General features: G+C 38.3%; 1 protein-coding gene across 1 annotated transcript in view; it reads right to left on the bottom strand.

Moving 5' to 3' along the window:
- Positions 1 to 20526, bottom strand: part of ryr3 (ryanodine receptor 3) — a 535616-nt gene that overhangs the window by 103250 nt on the left and 411840 nt on the right. The window contains exons 68-71 of the mRNA XM_051920096.1: positions 17737 to 17977; positions 12923 to 13010; positions 7660 to 7752; positions 2880 to 3050 (exon numbers count right to left, since the gene is read on the bottom strand). Of these exons, the coding sequence (XP_051776056.1) occupies positions 2880 to 3050; positions 7660 to 7752; positions 12923 to 13010; positions 17737 to 17977 (593 nt within the window). The remainder of the gene's footprint in view (positions 1 to 2879; positions 3051 to 7659; positions 7753 to 12922; positions 13011 to 17736; positions 17978 to 20526) is intronic.

Below are 20526 nucleotides of genomic sequence, written 5' to 3'. Positions count from 1 at the left end.
ACTGCAATGAGGTGCAAAGTACTTTTATTCCTAGAAGGCAGTCTATGGTTGAAAACTTCAAAGTATAAACAGTGCAACTCCACTAAATAAATAAATAACGACAGAATCCAATGACCATGTGCAGGATAAAAACCAGTAAGTAATTAAAATCTACTTGGGACAAAATTCTCCTGTGGCGATCATTAATTCATTCATAAAGTCTCACTCTCTCTGTCTCCCCAGCTCACCCCAGTCGGTCTTCCCAGCTGGCAAAGAATTTGGCAGCTATGGTTGCCCTCTCAATACTCACGTCCTGTTTGCCTCTACAGGAATCAGCAATGGTCGATGCAGCCAGACCTCTGCCATCCCATCATGCTATCTCAGCACTTCTTGGATACCTGAGAGACCTCAATCCTGGTCCCTGCTCCAATCTAATTGCTCAGCAGGGACATCCCATATCTTCACTCTGGCACAGTGGCACTGATCACATTGCCTCCTCACTTCCACATTTGCTTGCTTGCCTGCCTGCCCACCTGCCTGCCTATGTCCGTCCGTCCACACATACGTACGTCACGTCACGTCAGCTCAGCTCACCCCACCCCACCCCACCCCACCTCACCTCTGGTTTCCTTCCAAAAGCCTTCCCCTCCTACACATCCTGAACAATCTTTTTTTAAACCTCCTTTGTGGACGCAGGTGACTTAATCACAAACCCCAGGGTGCTAATGAGGTAACTGGCTACTGCACACATCCACATGTGAATACTTAGCCAATACCTCACCTACACCTGGGGGCTGTTCCGCTTTGCTTCCACTCACCTACACCACACGATAATGCACTTCATTATCGTAAAGCTTGCACAAACATGGACCTCTCCTTATCACAAGTGTAAAGAGTATCCCTTGCTTTACAAGCCATGGTGAAATCACACCAATGGCAGTGTGGTGATGATGGTATACTTTGCTGTTGGACAAGTGATGCATTTTCTTGTAACTATTGCTAAGCTTTTATTATCTTTAATGATATCAAATAGATCTTAAAAACTAATGCTGAACAAATGGTATGCAAGCCACACACTGGGCTCTGATGCAGCTGTCTGGACTCTCAACCACAACTCATCTCAAGCTGGGGCTTTCGCCTTGCAAGGAAGTTAAGGTGCTACGGATGAACAGCTGCCAAAAAAGTTGTCATACAAAAACCACAAGAAAGCTGAGGCTAGGAGTCAACTGATACAGGTATGAAGCAAAGGCAGACAAGATGAGAGAAAGCTACACAGGGTCAGCGAGTGGGTGTGACCCAGACCTCCAGTGAGGGGGAGACAAACATCGATAAGTAAGATGTTAATTGCTTTACTCTCTGAGAAGAGAGAATACAGACTGAAATCACCAATTATTATAGACAGATGCTGCTAACATTTAAGTGCTGCTGGTGCCCACCCCCCACCCCGGAATGGGGGGACCACATATAAAAACTGTTGTAATTTCTGCACAGTGTGACTGAAATGTATTTAAATCCTCGTAAAAAAAAGTATGCAATATGCACTTTAATCACATCTGAATTGTAATTTTTAATTGTGGAGCAGAGGGGTAAATCAAGGAAAAATGTGCGCTTATTCCAAACATGATGGATGGCACTGTATGTTTTATACTAAAAGCAGTTTTAGTGGACATAGACAAGTGGTTGATGCTCTATTGGGTGTTTTCTGTTACAATACATTCTATATCTGCATCTGAAGTGCAAAGAAGATTTAGCATTAAGTTTAATGTGCTTCGGCAAGGAAAAATCCGATCTTAGAACACAGTTTTAAAATGGTCCAATAAATTTCAATCTACTGGTAGTGTGAAGAACATTTTGTTAAGTCTTTGACAACTGTAAGAATGCCAGAAAATATCCAAAGGGTGAGAGAAGTGTGGACATTCAGCACAATGTCAGTTAGTAGAATTAAATATTTCAAACTGGTCAGTTCACCAAATTATTCATCAAGATTATTCCTGTCAGCATATACTAATTGTTTTTTCATATAATGTAGCTTCTTTTTATGCAGTTTATTGAATGGCTAAATGAAAAATGTTATAGGTTGAACATATTTGTGAACTTGTTTAGAAAAATGTATTGTTAATGGTGAAGCTCATTGAAAAATGCTATTTTAAAAAAAGATATTTGAGACAAGGTAAATAAATTGCATCAATCTACTTTACCCAGCACCATCAATCAAGTAATCATTAATACTATTCTTTCAAAAATCATCATATCCTTGCGTTGTACCTCAAAAATTTATTATGCTAAGGATTTACGCTGGCAGTGATATACATCAGGAGTTAGTTTCCTGCTTTGAATTATAACTATTGTTTTATTTACAATATGTTTGCTTTCCACTTTTCTCTTTTAGTAATAGTCATGTGAGAATTATGCTTGAAATGACACAAAAACATTTTCCATTTTTACTGTAAGACTATTGTTATTTTTCTGTCTATGGCTCCAATGTTACTATGGCAGTAATTGTCTTCTTGGGTCTCAGTATAGTACAGAAGTTCTTATTTGTGTCCTTAGGTTAAAAACTAAGGAATCCTGGACTAGGCATGTGATGTGAACAGTAAAGCAGGTGACATGTAAAACTATGACTGTCTGATGAGGAACACTACATTTATTAGAATGCTTGGGTTCAAATACATTATGAAAACAATGTTTGCTTTTCAAAGTATTTTATGATACTGTTTCCTCTGAACCAAAATATAAAGTATAAAGCTGGATCAGCCCCTGGGTCTTCATTAATTTTAATACCACTGTTTCTTCTCCTATCCCTTGCCATATACGGTATTGTTGAGATAAAATTGATCCTGACTGATGTAATTCTGACAAATCCAAATATTTCACCTTTCAAATGACCAATGAGAACTTACCAGTCCATATCTGAATTTGGCCAGCGATATCAGCTCCTGATCTCCTGGAGTGCACATATTCAGACCAATGGGCAACATCTTTTTGAGAGCTGCAACAATCAGCGAGGTCTGGATGGAATAGAATTCCCCACGGCGCCTTGTCCTCTTTCTTTCTTGATCTTGGCCTCCTGTCTATTTTTTTAATAAAAAGAAAGTTAAAACAGTGAAAGCCACAATGAATAAATATCAGAGGTCATGGTGATTTACTTTGCCCAAGAACACTCACACTGGAATGCTTACTATGTATCTTTACATGTCTCAAACGATGGTGACAACACAGGCCTACCTGCAGGATCTGAACAAACCAAAAACCAAGAAACTGGTATTGAATGGCACCCCATCCAAGGAGAATTACCAGTTCTGAAAGGTGGCACCTAACAAACCAAACATAATGTTGAGGGTGCATTGTTTTTTAAAGCTTAGAAAATATGAAGGAAGGGACAGGGAAACTGAAATTGGCTCCACACATTGGCTACACACCATAAACAGCAGGTTTAAACAGGCCTATATAAATGTCTACATGATGCTGCAGTTTAGGTGGTAAAAGTCACCTTCTCACTGTCTTTTGTTAAAGAAGACCCAAAGGACTGTAGTGAAGTGAGCGCAAAAGATACAATGACCTACAGTCTGGCCCGCTAGAGATCTACTGTTCCTCCCAGATGTCTTTTAACTCTCCAATGTTTATGGGTCCTCAGCATTCTGGTATTAAATGTACACTTGGCAATATTGCTTTTAAAACAAGACAAAATACTTAACAGCTCATTAAAATCACATTACTTATGAATACCCCCTTCTGTATAAATTCTTATAAAGAACAAAAGAGAATTTACAGAATTTGGTAGTGCTGCATCCAAAAGCTTGCAAAGCTGCTCTGCTGGAATATAATCTGTACCTGAAAAGTCTTCTCACACAAAAAGTTCAGTCTCTTTAAAATTCTGAAAAAGCAGCAAGGAATGAAAAATGATAAGTGAATGTGCAATGGGTTAGATTTTTTTTGAGCTGAGATTATTAAGGGTTTAGTATTTGGACAACACTGGCATGCTGTTTAGACCCAAGAATGATTTAAGGAAGGCCTGATATCCAATTTATGTGTTTGCGTGTAGTATCAGAATGCCACATGTATGCACCTGGGAGGCAACCTACACTGGACCGTTTATTACCTGGACTCTGCAGTATAGGTCTTTGCATACAGTATACAGTATGATAAATAAAGAACTCTATCAAACCTTGTAAAAAATGTAAAGAAATGTAACAGAAAGCAGTGGGTTTACTATCAACAGTAACTCAAAAATGTGTCAAAAATGTAAAGAAAGTGTTCATTGCTTTCTTTCACCAGTAACCAGTAAAGTTAAATTATACAGCTATCCACAAAATGGCAGCACTCTAGGAGGTAACTGAGACGTGGCAGCAAGCTGGCTGCATCTATAGAGGCTGTATATTGAGATGTCACATTTTAAAAGGATCAATGAGATATAACTTAACTCATACCTCATGTTTGAAGTGTTAAGGGCTATGGTGATGATAACTACCTGCCAAACTAGGGGTCAGTGCTGTGTGCTAATGTTTCTCTTTTCCGATCTCTGCAGAACAGAAGATTGATAGCCATTCCACCACTGACCTTAATTCCATTGTCCAACCTCATGTACCCACCCCTTTCTGCCTGGAACCCATAAGATTGGAAGTTTGGCCAGTTTGAATCAGTTCTGTGTTGGACTCCAGTCTAAATAGAGCTCAATTTCATCTTTGAAAAAAAAAAAAACAATTTTCTTTTCATTTATTTTCATTATACAGAGTCACGGATGTGCCCTAAACATTTTTTCATGATTTTTCTTGTCTTACATTAGGTAAGATGTGTTACCTAACATTCCAGCTAGCATTACCAAAAAGTGACGAGCAGAAAGAAATGATCAAGTCCTCATATTCTAAGATATAAGTAAACTTGTCTTGAGTTGTTAGGTAAATGGTTATCAAAGGTTGCACAATTAGCATGTGAACAGCAGAGGATACATGTATGAGTGAGCATCCATATCAGTGTAAAAAACAAATGGGTCCTTAAAAGATGGTTGGTGTGTTGCAAGATGCTTTGAAATTATCTCAATTATCTCATTTAGCTGCAAAATGCACAGCTAAAACAAACAACACGACTTGAGAAAAACTGTAGCGACCAAGTCTGAAAATGAGTTTCAAGAAAACTTACGATAAAGAGAACATCCTTAGCTTAGCTATTCCAGTTTGAAAATCAAATGTCAAAGGTTCCATACACATACACAGAATGACAGTGTGAGCATGGAGCTGCAAAGATTCAGTATATAAACGTGTATATGCAGTGTGCATTTGCATGGGTATATATTTGCTAAACTATTTTTTAAACAGTATGTATCTAAGATATTTCTTTCTTTCTTTCTTACATCATGTTTTTATATATATCTTCTAAAACTAGAAAAAAGTAACTCTGCAGAGCTTCATTAGAATTTTGCAGAATTTCATCAATGTCATTCTAAAGTATGTCTGTAGAGGTCTTGCCGGTGTCTCTGCTAAAAACACTGCAGAATTTAGTGATGCACATGGTGCTGTGTAACCCCTGGCAGAATCCTGAAGAGACTGAAATCACTTAGGTAGAAAAAGTGTTTGGGAAGAAGCTTGGGAAGTGTGTCAACAATAAACTGCGATAAAATTCACACTCACAGCATTTTCCTTAAAACTTACTTTATTTTTCCTGTAACCAACAACACCAGGGACCTTTAGGAGAGAACATCTCATGGAACAAAACCCATGGCTAAAATTCTCTCTCTGATATCACTGATGAAGAACACCAAAGCACACGAGCTGCCTTTATGGGAGCACTGCAGGCTGCAGCTAAAAACAGAAGCAGGAGTCAGAAGCAGATTGAGGCTTATGCAGGTCTAATGTTTGGACCATTGACAATTATGGAATGAGTGTTCTACCCATAAAACCACGCACCACTAATGCATTGGCAAAGCCTGCCCCTGCGCTTTTGGCTCCATATGGATTGGTGAAGATGAAAGCAAAGTAAGCAGCTCAGAGATACCAAAAGAGCCAAATGTCAGACTTTAAAGCACAATTCATGCAGGCTGAACGGTACCTTTAAGAGCATGGACTGGAGGAAAAAGAAAAAGAAAAGGATGTAAAGTTCAGAAATGGTGACCCAACAAATACTCGTTTATTTATTTTTTGTTTTTGGCAGCTATTTCTAGACGCCATCTGTAATTCAAGTGCATATTAGAATATACCTTATTAAACTGCTGTGCAACTCTCCCTCAACATACATGAAATAACCAATACTGTTTTGGCATAGCCACAAGAACAGCAGCAGGAGAACATTTACTCCTTCTATCACACTGACATTATTCCTATTAACAATGTTTACTCTGCTTCTCATACAGGAAATTTAGCATATAATGTGCAAGAATTCACCATGTCAGAATCCCTTTAATTAAATGGCAAAAATGGTATTATCAAACAAAACTAAGTTATTAATTTGTTTACTTTAAAGTGACCCAAAGAAGTTAATTTTCTGCATCTTTCAGGATTCATAAACACACACAGTGGTCCTTGTACCATGTAATTTAGAATGTGTTACTAAACAATTATAAGAAACCAACAGAAGATCATTCCTATTTAAAGTTCCATTAGCACTGCATAGACACAGGGGCACCAGGAGCATTGCAACAACATTCATTTCCTTACTGCTACTTGAACTGCCTGACTACAGGGCGCGAGACACAAAACCACAAAGGTATTCATTTGAATATCATCATTTGTATATTGTCATTTGTACCGGCCGGTTGCAATACTATACAGAATCCCAGAAAAATTCCTTTACTTGCCAACAGTTGTAATGCAGTTTTTCATTTTATTATACTGCATGACCACAGAGATATTGATTATTTTACCATTTATTGTACTGTATGTTGAAGCAAGACATGACACAGTAACACAGGCAAACTATTAGCTATCTGTGATTTAATCTCCATTATCACAGGACACTTAAAACTACCACATTATTGACTCTTGTACTGCAGAGCCACAGGTGACACTACACAACAATATACAGTATGGCTTAGGCCATAAATGCTAGTTACCTGAGCAGTAGGTATCTACAGTATTTACTTGTGAAAACATTATGCAACATTAGAAAAGGATTACAAATAAATATTGATGCAATAAAAAGTAACAAGAACGAGTTGTGTTTTTTAAACAAACTAGTACTTTGTGTGGCCATCCTTTAGAACTGAAACAATTCAGTTTGGCACAATGCTAAATATTTATATATATTTTTATATTTGTATATATTTTGTCATCTGTGAATTTGGGGGGCAGCTAAAGTGCTCTGATCATGTTAGTTACCCAACGACCCAGGGTCTGGTGCTTTGTTCTAATGCTTTCTCACTTCCTTCCTTTGCATTTCAATGGATGACTTACAGCCACTCCACCACTGATGTCAGTCCCATTGACTGCCCTCCTGGACCAGCCTCTTCCTGCCTGAAACCCATATGACTGGACGTTCCGCCATATTTGTTCAGTTCTATGTTGGACTTGCATCTGAAAAGACGTTTCTATCATCTTTGTAAAATTAATAATTAATGAAATGGGAATCATCTTCACATAACATTAAAATACTGTGTCTAATAAAGTGAATACTGATTATGCACTCTTTGAATCGACCCTTACAACCCTAATGAGTTACAAATGTACACACATTGTCTTTTTGTGAACCTACCTTGGACATCTTGCTCTTGCTGTCCCCCGTAAGAAAAGACAAGTTGTTGATTTCATTCTGAACAACAAAGTTCTGCTCCTCTCTTTTAAAGTTCTGTCAAAGAGAAAAAATGACCACAATTAGAAAGCTGCAGAGAAGGTGTACTTTAAAGAAGGGGTACTTTTCTAGACAAATCTCAGGCTTTGTCTCATGCTTTCACCAGAAGGTAACCACCTTTTCTTTCAGAGTTTCTTGCCTTTTCTTTGAAAAATCACCCTTAACACAAAGTCATCCATTTGGATTATGGTGAAATAAAAACAGCATGCTGCCCGACTGCTTGTAAAATGAGTTTCACATGGCATTCCTTGGCCCACTAAAAGCTGGTGTTTGAAGTATCCCATCTTCGACAGTTTGATTGTGTTTTCTTCTGCCCAGGAAACATTGGTTATAAGATATCGAATTCTATGTAGATAAATACTTAAAATGACATCTGAAATGTATGACTGCCTTGTGAGCAAAAAACATGTGATTACATATGTTGTATTGAGGTATCCCAACTGCAGAATGATTTCCACTGCTGCCTCACAGCACAAATAACTGAGTTTAACTTTCAACCCAATTACTGTCTGTGTGTTGTCTGAACATTGTCCCTGTATCAACGCTAATTTCCCCAGGTCACTTTGGTTTCATTCCACTTCTCAGATGCAGTATGTCCAAATATATCCAAGTAAGGTTAACTGGCAACTACTAATTTAGCCCAGCATGACTGAGTGAAGGTGCCCCTGTAAATATGAGATATAGTGTAATGTGACATTCCCAGAGACATGTTCATAGTGCTCTGAGACAAGTCACTACAAATAACACGACCACTTCAACTGATCCAGAATGCAGCTGCAAGACTCGTTTTTGATATTCCCAAATTCTCGCACACTACACCTCTGCTGCGGAACCTGCACTGGCTCCCTGTGGCTGCCCGCATCAGGTTCAAAACCCTAACACTTGCCTTTAAGGCCAAAACTGGAGCTGCACCACCTTACATATCAGCACTGGTCAAGCAGCGTGTCACTTCTCGCTGTCTCAGAACATCAAGCACTGCACGTCTCGAACCACCCTTACTTAAAAGAAGAGGACGACATGCATCAAGACTCTTTGCAGTGTTGGCTCCTCAGTGGTGGAACGAACTTCCTCTTGCTGTACGAACAGCGGAGACCCTCACTGTCTTCAAACGTCGCCTGAAGACACACTTCTTTCAACAGCACTTGGACTAAAGTCCCCATACTTTTTTTTCTACCCTTTTTTTTCAAAAAAAAAAAAAAAAAAAAAAAAAAAATTTGTACTAACTTACTATTTTCTTCTAGCAGGGTTTGTATACAACTTGGTCAGCGGTAACTTGTTTAATGACAGTAGATTTAATCCTAGCCTTAAAGACTGAAGAACAGTCGTAGACTACTAAGCACTGTTGTAAGTCGCTCTGGATAAGAGCGTCTGCTAAATGATGTAAATGTAAATGTAAATAACACAACTTTTGTCACTAGTCGCAGAGCTGGGCATATCTGACAGCCAATAAGCTCTCAACCAGAAGTACAATTCATATAGCCGGTGTTTTTGTCTACACAAAGAGAAAAGCTGCTTACCTGTCACAGGCCTCATATTGGGGCTAAGATTGTGGTTGAACATACTATACCTGGAATACATTTGTACAACCACCGGGCTGTCACAATGCAATAAATTTGCAACACTATGCAGATTTGAAAATGTGCATGAGAAATTATCAGGGAGTTATAAAAGCTGACACTAAATGTTTGTTGGAATTGCAATTTGGTGTCTGTAAAAACTAGTTGAGCCACCAAAAGCCTATCTGGGTTCTGTTTTTACAGAAGAACATTCAAGCAGAAAAATCTCCACAAAACGGAAAACTGAGAAAAATCAATATGTGACAAGTTACTCTGAATGAGGGCTGCACTCTGAGGAAGTCTAAATGGTTTATTACAAAGGTACAAATCTAGTGTGTGATATTTTATCACTAAATGCAGTACAAAATACATTGTAATGGATGGTGCATCACAAACGCTGAACGATGAATATACTCTACACTGAGTAACTGTCAGACCAATGGAAATCAACTTAATTATACGTACTGACATAGGTGCAAAGGAATGAGAGTGTGAGAAAAGGAGTGGGGGTGGTGGGAAGGGGGAGTTTATGGCAGTCCTGGTGCAACAGAGAAAAGTAGTGAAGATAAAAATGACGTTCTCTTTTTTTTTTTTTTCATGTTTCTATAAAATGATAGATTCAATGTCATATCATGTAAGTGCTAAATAAGTTACCTTTGAGTGGCACAAAGTTATCTTGGTGTGTCTCTCTCAGGTCTGGACCCAGGGGCACTACACTGTTACTTCCACAACGCACCAGTTGAAAAACAGTTGTGCAGAGTATAATTATCAAGTTGTTGATGGTGATGTACAATTGAGGATGGTACACAAGTTTTAATGTGTATCCATTTAGGAGATGCATATTCTCTCAATTAAATCAGTCTTTAGCAGTGCATTCAAAGTCAACAGTTGTTTTGATCATTTTTTACTTTGACACATCTGTGTCTCATATGCTCTGCCAATTTGATAATTAATATATTGGCTTCATTTTCTTTTTGCCTTCATTTCAACTTGCCTTTCAGGAAGGCATTGAAATTCAGGTTATACAGTACTTGTTCAAGTAATATTTTGTTAAAAGTTTAGGTTTAGGGTCATTGTCTAAACCAGGGGTAGGCAACGTCGGTCCTGGAGTGCCACAGTATGTGCAGGTTTTTGTTCCAACCCAGTTCCTTAACGAGAACTCAATTATTGCTGATGAAGCACATATTACTTAAGTGACATTTTAATGCTTCATTTTAGTGGTCTTGCTTGTTAAGGTTCTCCAACCTTAATTGCTTATTTCAATCTTAAACTGCTGCATTCAGTGTTTTAATTGCTCCTTATTAGCAATAAGATGTAAAAGACAAAGCAGCCAGCAGTTCTCCAGCTAGCTTTTTTCCAATTACATCTGTGTGTGTTCATCATGCACGGTTTGATTTAATAAAACACTTAATAGAAAAATGTGACAGACTGAAAATGATCTGTTTTAGGCTTCATATCATTTGGATGATATCCTTGGAAAGGAAAAAAATCTACGATATAAAAGCCTTACATTGCACAGACTAACAAGCCACAAAATTAAATAAGGTCTGAGACTGGCAATGATTGGTTTCTAATTAAGCAATTGGGTTGAATGAAAACCTGTAGCCACTGCGGCTCACCAGGACCGACATTGCCTACCCCTGTTTTACATCTTATTGCTAATAAGGAGCAATTAAAACACTGAATGCAGCAGTTTAAGATTGAAATAAGCAATTAAGGTTGGAGAACCTTAACAAGCGAGACCACTAAAATGAAGCATTAAAATGTCACTTAAGCAATATGTGCTTCATCAGCAATAATTGAGTTCTCGTTAAGGAACTGGGTTGGAACAAAAACCTGCACATACTGCGGCACTCCAGGACCGACGTTGCCTACCCCTGGTCTAAACTATGCCATTAATTTGTTTTAATTCCTATGCGTTAATTCTACATTAATTTTGTGATTCAGTGTGTATTTACTTCATGATTTATGAATGAATATGTTTTAATATTAGATGCGATTAGTCACGATTAATTACATACATTTATGAGATTAATTAAATTTTTTAATCAATTTCCAACCCTAACACACACACACACACACACATATTATATATATATATATATATATATATATATATATATATATATATATATATATATATATATATATATATATATATATATATATACTAGCTGTGGGTCCTAGAAACTATTGAAATCGTCAGAAAAATAGACGTCAGGTAACTGAAAGGAACTGCTTTGGGCATCTCTCTCCTAGGTTTCATTTTTCCGACGTGCTCGCCTTACTTGTGTATTAGTGGCGGGAGGAAAAGTAAAAGGGATACCGTTTTGCCGATGTGCTCATCTTGCTTGTGTAAGAATTTCTCTCTTTTCTTGCTGGTTTTACTGTGGCAACAGAGTCACTTTCTTCTTCTGACTGATTAACTTGTGGCCACCTTGCCGGCACTCTGAGCTTCATGCAGTTGTAGCCTTGCAATTCCGGGCCAGACAGAAAGATACACACACTTCCACGTGTAGATGTTTAGTTTTCTGTTTTCTCGGAGGTGGAGCCCTTACCCCAACTCCACCTCTCACTTCTGGGCCGGACAGACACACACACTTCCACGCGTAGATGTTTATATATAAGATGTATATGTATGTAAAGCATAAATGGAACTAAGGCACTGTCCTTATTATCACTATTGCAGTAATGCATTGGTGAAACTGGGAATAAACAAAAAAGAAAGCAAATATGGAAGCCTTTAAAAATAAATCTTATGTTTCACATAATGATTCACATGATGATTCTCAAAGGAACTTTATAATTTATTATTATTTTATTTCTAGTGTTCTTGTTCAGCTACTGATACTTTTCTTGGCTTTTCTGCAATAAGCTAGTCACGTAGTGCCCCTGACTCCAACAAGGTGGCTGAAATAAGTAGAAACAGATGTCTTGCACTGTACTAGTGAATCCAGTTAAAGATGTCCCCTGCTAAAGAGTATTTGTTACCATATACGCCTGTTAGAATTGGTAAATCAAACTCTCTCACCCTGCGTATTGCCACTACACTTAAACTAGGTGTCTGGTAATGTTTATGTACAGCACCTTATCAGTAAGTGGCACACTGATTAGTGTTGCCTCCTCACAGCTTAAATGTCAGCCTGATAATGGTCTGTGTGACGTCTACGTGATCTCCATGCCCAGAGCGGTTTTTGCCAGACAATCCCTGAAGAGTAGTTTGCCAGCAGCTATACCACATGTTCTTTAGAACAGGTAGACCACCTGAAGATAAGCATGTTCGGGCCCAGCCAGTACTTGGATGGAAGACCATCTAGAAAAAGCTTGGGTTGCTGCTGGAAAAGGCATCAGAGAGGCCAGCAGGGAACATTTAACCTGTAGTCTATGTGTAGATCCCAATGCCCCAATGCAGTGCCAGGGACAATGTGCTATAAAAACTGGTACCATCCTTTGGGTGAGACATAAAACTGAGGTCCTGACTATCTGTGGTCTTAAAGATCCCTTGGCATTCTTTTTAAAAGAATAACAAAGAAAACCTTTAAAGGGAAATGAATTTTTTTAAAACACTTTATTCTTGTGGATGAATCACCTTTGGTTAAGATCAGACCTACATGTGATTTACACCAGAGGATAAAGATCTCAGCCACCATGCGGAAGAGCTCATTAGAGTCACTATCAGGTTCTTTCAGCCATCTGGACCTATAACATAATAACAAAAAAGAGTTGTGTATTAGAGGGAAAATGACTTTATTACAACAACTACATTTATGGTTACATGGTTAAAATTATAAAAGTCCAATAACATATGCTAGATTATTGTGCCAACTGAAAAAAATCTAGATTTTCAAAAAACATTTTTGAAAAAATTATTGCAGAAATATGAATATACCAACATTTATAAAAAATCAGTCTACTTTTCCATCCATCCATCCATCCATCCATCCATTATCCAACCTGCTATATCCTAACTACAGTGTCACGGGGGTCTGCTGGAGCCAATCCCAGCCAACACAGGGTGCAAGGCAGGAAACAAACCTCGGACAGGGTGCCAGCCCACCACAGAGTCTACTCTTCCAAAATATTTAATGCACAGTTGTACAGATTGAGGTTTAATACTATGCTGGTTCCTTTTAAAACACCACTGGAAGGCTCTCTGGGTAATCCAATGTTATAGAAAATGACTAAATCAAAAACTGATGTCTGTGCCAAATGACAGCATGCAGCTACATGAATAATAACCCCAAGCTCAAAACCAGCAAGACTTTAAATGCTATATAAAGGATAAGAATGTAAATGATAAACTGTTGTTTGATTAAGTACATACAAAGTTTGACAAACTATAGGAGACCATTCAGGTATTCACCATGGTACCCTCAAAAACTTTGCAGAGCTTCTCAATCGACATATGAATTAAAAGGACTTCTGAATGATAAGACAGTACCTTTCAAATTTAGTGATAAAGAGGCTCTGAAGTGCATACAGAGAATGGTGATGAAACATTTCAGTGAAAGGAAGCATGCTTACAGAGCTGGAACAGAGAGAAAACAAAGAGGTGATGGAAGTGGCTTTGGAGAGGTCAACAAGAGGTGCTTACCCTGTTGACTGTGTGTGAATCCCAAATGCCCCACTGCAGTGACGGAGAAACAGTGCTGTAAAAATACTGACGTCCATCAGGCGAGACATAAAATTGAGGTCCTTACACTCTGTGGTGATAAAAGATCCAAGGGCATCGTTTGTAAAGAGGCCCAGGATAAATTGTTCACCATGGCCTAGTCATTCTGTCCCCCTAATCATCTATTTTGTCATGATTCAGGCAAAAAACTGATACTCTGTAGCCTTTTCCTTTAAGAGAAGCCATATTGTGTACTGTTGTCTGAGTTACACCCCTCGCTTCTATGGGCGCAGTCTCCAGCATCATGACCGTGACTTAACAATCAGCATCAGCATTTCATCATCTAACAACTAATGTGTGGTAAGCATACTGGCATAAATAGTCACCAGTGTATCATCCAAGAGGATGCTACATATTGGTAGTGGTTGAAGTTGCTCCAAACTTACTTTGTAAAGTGCTTTGAGTAGTAAGAAAAGCACTATATAAACGTAAAGAATAATTAACTATTATTATTATTATTATTATTATGGCCACAGTCCCCTGGCATATGTGAAGTATACAACTGGAAAAATTCTGGTGGCTGCTTTAACAGCTTATAATGTAGACTGCAGGTGAAATTTGGATGAGTGAATTTTACAGCAGCAGTGAATTGAGTCTTGGCCAGAAGCAAGTAGGGTCAAAGAACCAATAAAAAAAATGGAAACGATTAATTTCACAAAGGATTAAGGTTCTCACATCCAACAAACAGTAGGTCAGAAACATAGTACTGGACATGAACTGGAGAAGAATCATAGAACAGGCTGAGCTCATAAAATGCACAAACTGTTGTCTAGTTCCCGTACAATCAGCACTGCTGCCCACCAGGGATGCATGCTCACTCCAGTGCCCTTCTCCCTCTGTACTAATGACTGCACCTCTAAGGTACACACATGCCAACACCCAAAATCCACTGAATGATCAATATAACATTATTATGGAACACAAACGTTTTCCACTTCTGAGGGATGATTTATAGTTACGAATACTCTGGTTATTGGTACACCCTGATAGCACTGCCATTGTGTCCCCACTTCAGACAATCTTACCACTTGTCGGGACTCCTGCTGTCATCTGACAAGCAGAAACTGAAGCATGAGTAGCTGGTAAGAAAAGTGATTTAGTCAAGGACTGCTTTGATTGCGAAAACATGTTTAGAAACTCTTCACCAGGTTTGGATTAATATTTCAACATCGATTCATTAAAAAAGTGTGGAGGACTGAATGCCTATGAGAACAATCTGCTTGTCCTAATAAGTAACCAAGCATCAGACAATTACTTAAAGCATACAGGAATGCATTTTGGGTAGTTTATATGGAAACATAATACAAGAAATAAATGTATGTGGTCAGAAAACCAATGAAAGTGCTTAAACCTGAGTATAGGGGTAAACAGGAGACTGAGGATAGCAGCAGTACTGATCCATGAAAACTTTGACAGAATTAAAAAATAAAAACAAATTCAATTTCATTTACATTTGTCTTCCTAATGAACATTATGCCTTTACAGTGATCCCTTCGCCTTTCGCGGCTTCACTCCATCGCGGATTTTATATGTAAGCATATTTAAATATATATCACGGATTTTTTGCTGGTTTGCGGATTTCTGCGGACAATGGGTCTTTTAATTTCTGGTACATGCTTCCTCAGTTGGTTTGCCCAGTTGATTTCATACAAGGGACGCTATTGGCAGATGGCTGAGAAGCTACCCAACTTACTTTCTGTCTCTCTTGCGCTGACTTTCTCTGATCCTGATGTAGGGGATTGAGCAGGGGGGCTGTTCGCACTCCTAGACGATACGGACGCTCGTCTAAAAATGCTGAAAGATTATCTTCACGTTGCTATCTTTTGTGCAGCTGCTTCCTGAAACGACATGCTGCACGGTGCTTCGCATACTTAAAAGCTCGAAGGGCACGTATTGATTTTTGACTGAAAAAGAAACTCTGTCTCTCTCTCTCTATCTCTCTCTCTCCCTGCTCCTGACAGAGGGGGTGTGAGCTGCCGCCTTCAACAGCTTTGTGCCGCAGTGCTTCGCATACTTAAAAGCCAAACAGCCCTATTGATTTGTTTGCTAGAGATTGTTTTCTCTATCTATGTGACATTCTGTGCTCCTGACACGCACTCCTTTGAAGAGGAAGATATGTTTGCATTCTTTTAATTGTGAGATGGAACTGTCATCTCTGTCTTGTCATGGAGCACAGTTTAAACTTTTGAAAAAGAGACAAATGTTTGTTTGCAGTGTTTGAATAACGTTCCTGTCTCTCTACAACCTCCTGTGTTTCTGCGCAAATCTGTGACCCAAGCATGACAATATAAAAATAACCATATAAACATATGGTTTCTACTTCGCGGATTTTCTTATTTCGCGGGTGGCTCTGGAATGCAACCCCCGCGATGGAGGAGGGATTACTGTACACTCATTTTGATCACAATAGTAGGCAGCTGTGATTCAGCTGTTTGCAACATCACATCATTCATCCTTTTTCTTTTCCACGCATGATGCAAAAAGGATTTTTAAGTGAGTTAATGTCAATAAGGCATCTGATCCTGATGATAATTCACTTCATGTTTTATAAACCTTTAACAATAAGTTAGCCGATGTCTTCATTAACAACTTTAATATTTTTCTGAGAGAATCTGCCTGCTTCAAAAGGACTGCAATTATCCCTGTGCCTCAGAAAACAAAAGTGGACAAGTGGACAATTAGAATGTGAGGAATTGGTTCTGGAAAACATTAAACAAAATATTCCCGAGAGTCATGATCACCTCCACTGTGTATACTGTGATTGATAAGTGTTTCCACAAAGAATGCCATATTATTTTCAATTTCATTCTATCCCGAGACATCTACTCTGCCAGAGTCTTGTTTAAAGACTCCTACTCAGGATTTAACACTGTTGTACTGTCAAAGCTGAACATCAAACTCCTCAACCTGGGATTTATTGCTTCCATCAGTAAAAGGGTTTTGGACTTCCTAACCAATGGACCTCAAATGTGTGCAAAATGTAAGCATCACATTCTCGATGAAAACAATCTATTTATCAGCAAAGCCAAGAAGTTGGTTATAGACTCCCGGAGGCAGAAAGAAGTTACCAAGACAATGAACAGCTTTAAATTTCTTGGAATATACCATCACCTCTGTCCTTAAGTGGGCACGCTACATTTTGGTGCCTGACAAGAAACTTCAGTTGAGCTTTTAATTCTGATGATGTTTGAGGACAGCTTGCATGTCTCCACCTATTCTCACTGATTACTAGAGGTGCACAGTGGAGTCCATCCTCACTTCCAGCATTACATCCAGGTCCGGATGCTCGGCTTAACATCGATTCACAGGGTAGTTAAAGTGGTAAAGAATATGACTGGCACCCATCTGCTTTCTGTTCAGAACATATACAACACTCTGTGCCTTAGAAAAGCAAAGAGGATAACTAACAACCTCAGCAATTCTCACTCCTCTCTTCTTTCACACAGCACAGAAGCGGTAGATTTAAGGACAATGTCTACCCACAAGTCATTAGGGTTGCTGAAAAGTCAGTCTTGAGAACAAATGCTATGTGTATTCCTGTATTCTCTCTCTCTCACTCTCCTTCTCTGTATATATATATATGTGTGTGTGTGTGTGTGTGTGTAGTATACAAATGTTGCACTCTATACTTTTAATATGCGTTTTTGTGCTGTAGCTAAAAAAATTCACTGAGTTATACACAAATGACAATAACCTTGATTTCCAAGACAAACACTCAGAAAAACAAATGTGATTGGTGAGGCTTGCTGTTACCTGTTGTTGTCAACATAACGGATGAGCATAGGATAGAAGCTATAGAGGTCACGGCAGAGTACTGCAAACTCATCGAGGATAAGGAGCTCCGCCTCCTGGGTATCACCTTTGCTGTCTGCTTTGAGCATTTCCTCTTCAGCTACAACCTTTACTGTCTTCTTCTTCAGCTTCTCTAGTGTTGGGAGGAAGTGAGACTTCAGCAAGTCAGGTCGAGCCTTGCTAATAATTGGTTGAGCGTACACTGCAAATTAAACAGAGCGATTATTTATGAAACACTTTCAGATAGTTTTAGGAGTGTGTGCAGCAAAAAGTAAGCTGCTTATAGCAATGGCATCTCCTACAAGGCAAGTCACAAATTTGTGTCAGATACAACAGTGAGTGAAAGATCACTAATCTGCATCTCAATATCTGGTTGGTACATGCGGCAGCTTACAAAGAGACTTTATAGTGACACAGGGAGGAAGATATGTTACAAAATTAAAGTAGAACTGAAATGTTTATTACTTAAACAAAGATTCCATATTAAGACAAATCAGGGTAGTATTAAATGCAGCAGCGTCTATTTTTAAAAGGGAACTGAAGACCATTAAAATGTGATTCAGTCCACTCGATAATGGACCTATGAAAAGCATATTTTTTGTGCTTTATTACTGCTACATTTCATGCAACATTAATATAAAAAAATACTGCTCAGAGTCAACCCTCACTTTCTCTAAAAATGTGTTTTGTTTAAGCTGTTACGAAAATTGATTTCCAGTTTCTCAAATTGTTAAAAGTCAGTTTAGGTAGGTCTGCCAATGTTTTCCACCATCACATAAAGGTGTTCTCTTTTCTTTTCTCCATATTTCTGTAAAACATTTCTTAACAGTTCTGAAATGATTGTTTAAGATAGCTGTATCTTTATAGCTCTTGACAATTCTCACAATTTTGGGAGGATTATGATTTTTACAAGCTCTCAAAGACTACAGACCACTGGCTAAAGCTTAAACGGAGTGTTAGAATTCAGATGTTTGAAAGCAAGTGATACATGACTACAGTAAGCTAGAATGACATAAAAATTGGCTGCTAGACAAGAAAGTACCATGCATCATTTATAAAGCTTGAAAAGAAAAGAAAACCTGACAGAGGATCATGTGTATATTTATAGCAACTTTGACCCATGCATATGCAGCATTTTGGAGAAACTGGAAAATGATGACAAAATTATAAAGTGGGGAAATGCAGCCAAACAGCTAAATGACAACTTCACACAGAATATTACAACAATATTAAACTAGAGCTATAATGTAATATATTATAATAATGGCTCAGTGACCTGAATTATTATATATTTATTCATTTCACTGAGCTGTTTTTATAATGTGTGTTGACATGACAGACATAATAAACCTCAAAAGTGATGAATATGATGCACAGACTTTATTTTAGTTTCCTTTTAAGAGGGCCAATGTTGCATATTTAAACTTAACTTTTTGTTTTTTTGTCAGTTTAAATTGGCTGCCTGTTGTCACTTCTCAGGGAACTGGCAGACAGAACAAGGCAAACTAACTTTGGCAGAACTGAAGGTTCTAAGTGGTGGCTGGCTTGCTGGTAAGGTAACTGGCGGAACCCTCAGTTCTTTATAAGTTCTATAGTATTCATTGCATCACCAATCATATCATTACATGTGCCAGGTAATAGTGGATGCAAGCTTAGATGGTGGCACCTTATGCTCTTCTGAACCCTTGGAACACACAGGAGAAGTGCCATAATACCCCGCATGATGTGTGCATGTAGCAATTTAACTAACTAATGTAGTGAAGCAGTTGTACATTGAAAGCATCCTATCTGGTGGACTAATAATTTATGACCCAAATACATGCGTATATTATTTCTGTACTGTACCAGTAATTTATAACATTAATGCATCTGTTTTGTTATCCAAAGAATTAATGGTGCTTTTAGTCTTAAGAGAGTCACACAAGTTTTAAAGGTTGATGATAAAAAGAATGGAGACAGTAAGAAACTATACAGATAAGTACAGGAGCAAAGCTTTTGGGCAGTGCCATCCATCATCAGGACAGCAAGCTAATCATATGTGTGTATATCACATGCTCAGGAATGCCCACACATCATTTTAACATACATATGGCTCAACTGAGGACCAAAAAACAACAACATAGGAAGCAACATCAGTGACCATTTCATCTGGACATCAGAGAATGTGGTTCATGCATAACACCGACTGCTGAATCAAATAACCGACCGACCAGGACAAGATCCACGTTTGACATATGCTGACTTTCAATAAGCTTTTTAAAACTATGTATATCAAGATTTTGCTATGTGTTTTATTTTCTAAATTTACTTTCTTCTATTGATACTATTATACTTTAATAAACACAGTGTCCAATTTATATCTTATATGTACTGTTACTGAAGTAATAAAGTAAATACTAGGGTGCCTAGTGGTGCAGGGTGAGACTGCCACTTGCTCATCCTTGCAGGGGTAGACAAGACTGAGTGGTCGCACCTCAAAAGGAAGAACAACTGCAGAAGAAGTAAGACACCATTGGTTGGTAAGTGGCAGAAGGCAGAGTGCACCAATATATAAGGTGCCAGAGTAGACCAACCAGTAACAAACGTGTTGAGCCTCACTTATCCGTCAATAATACACTTGCCTAATAAAAATAATAAACACCAAAAATATCTTTATTCTCAAAAAATTCAATGTCCACTCTTTTGGTATTCACCTTAGTTTTTTCACAGAAACTATATTGTCCAACCTTCTCCAACTCTTTCTTCTTTTCC

Source organism: Erpetoichthys calabaricus, chromosome 16 (genome assembly GCF_900747795.2).
Source record: "Erpetoichthys calabaricus chromosome 16, fErpCal1.3, whole genome shotgun sequence".
Lineage (NCBI taxonomy): Eukaryota > Metazoa > Chordata > Cladistia > Polypteriformes > Polypteridae > Erpetoichthys > Erpetoichthys calabaricus.
Note: the sequence above shows the minus strand (reverse complement) of the source record. Positions and strands in the feature narration are given on the sequence as shown.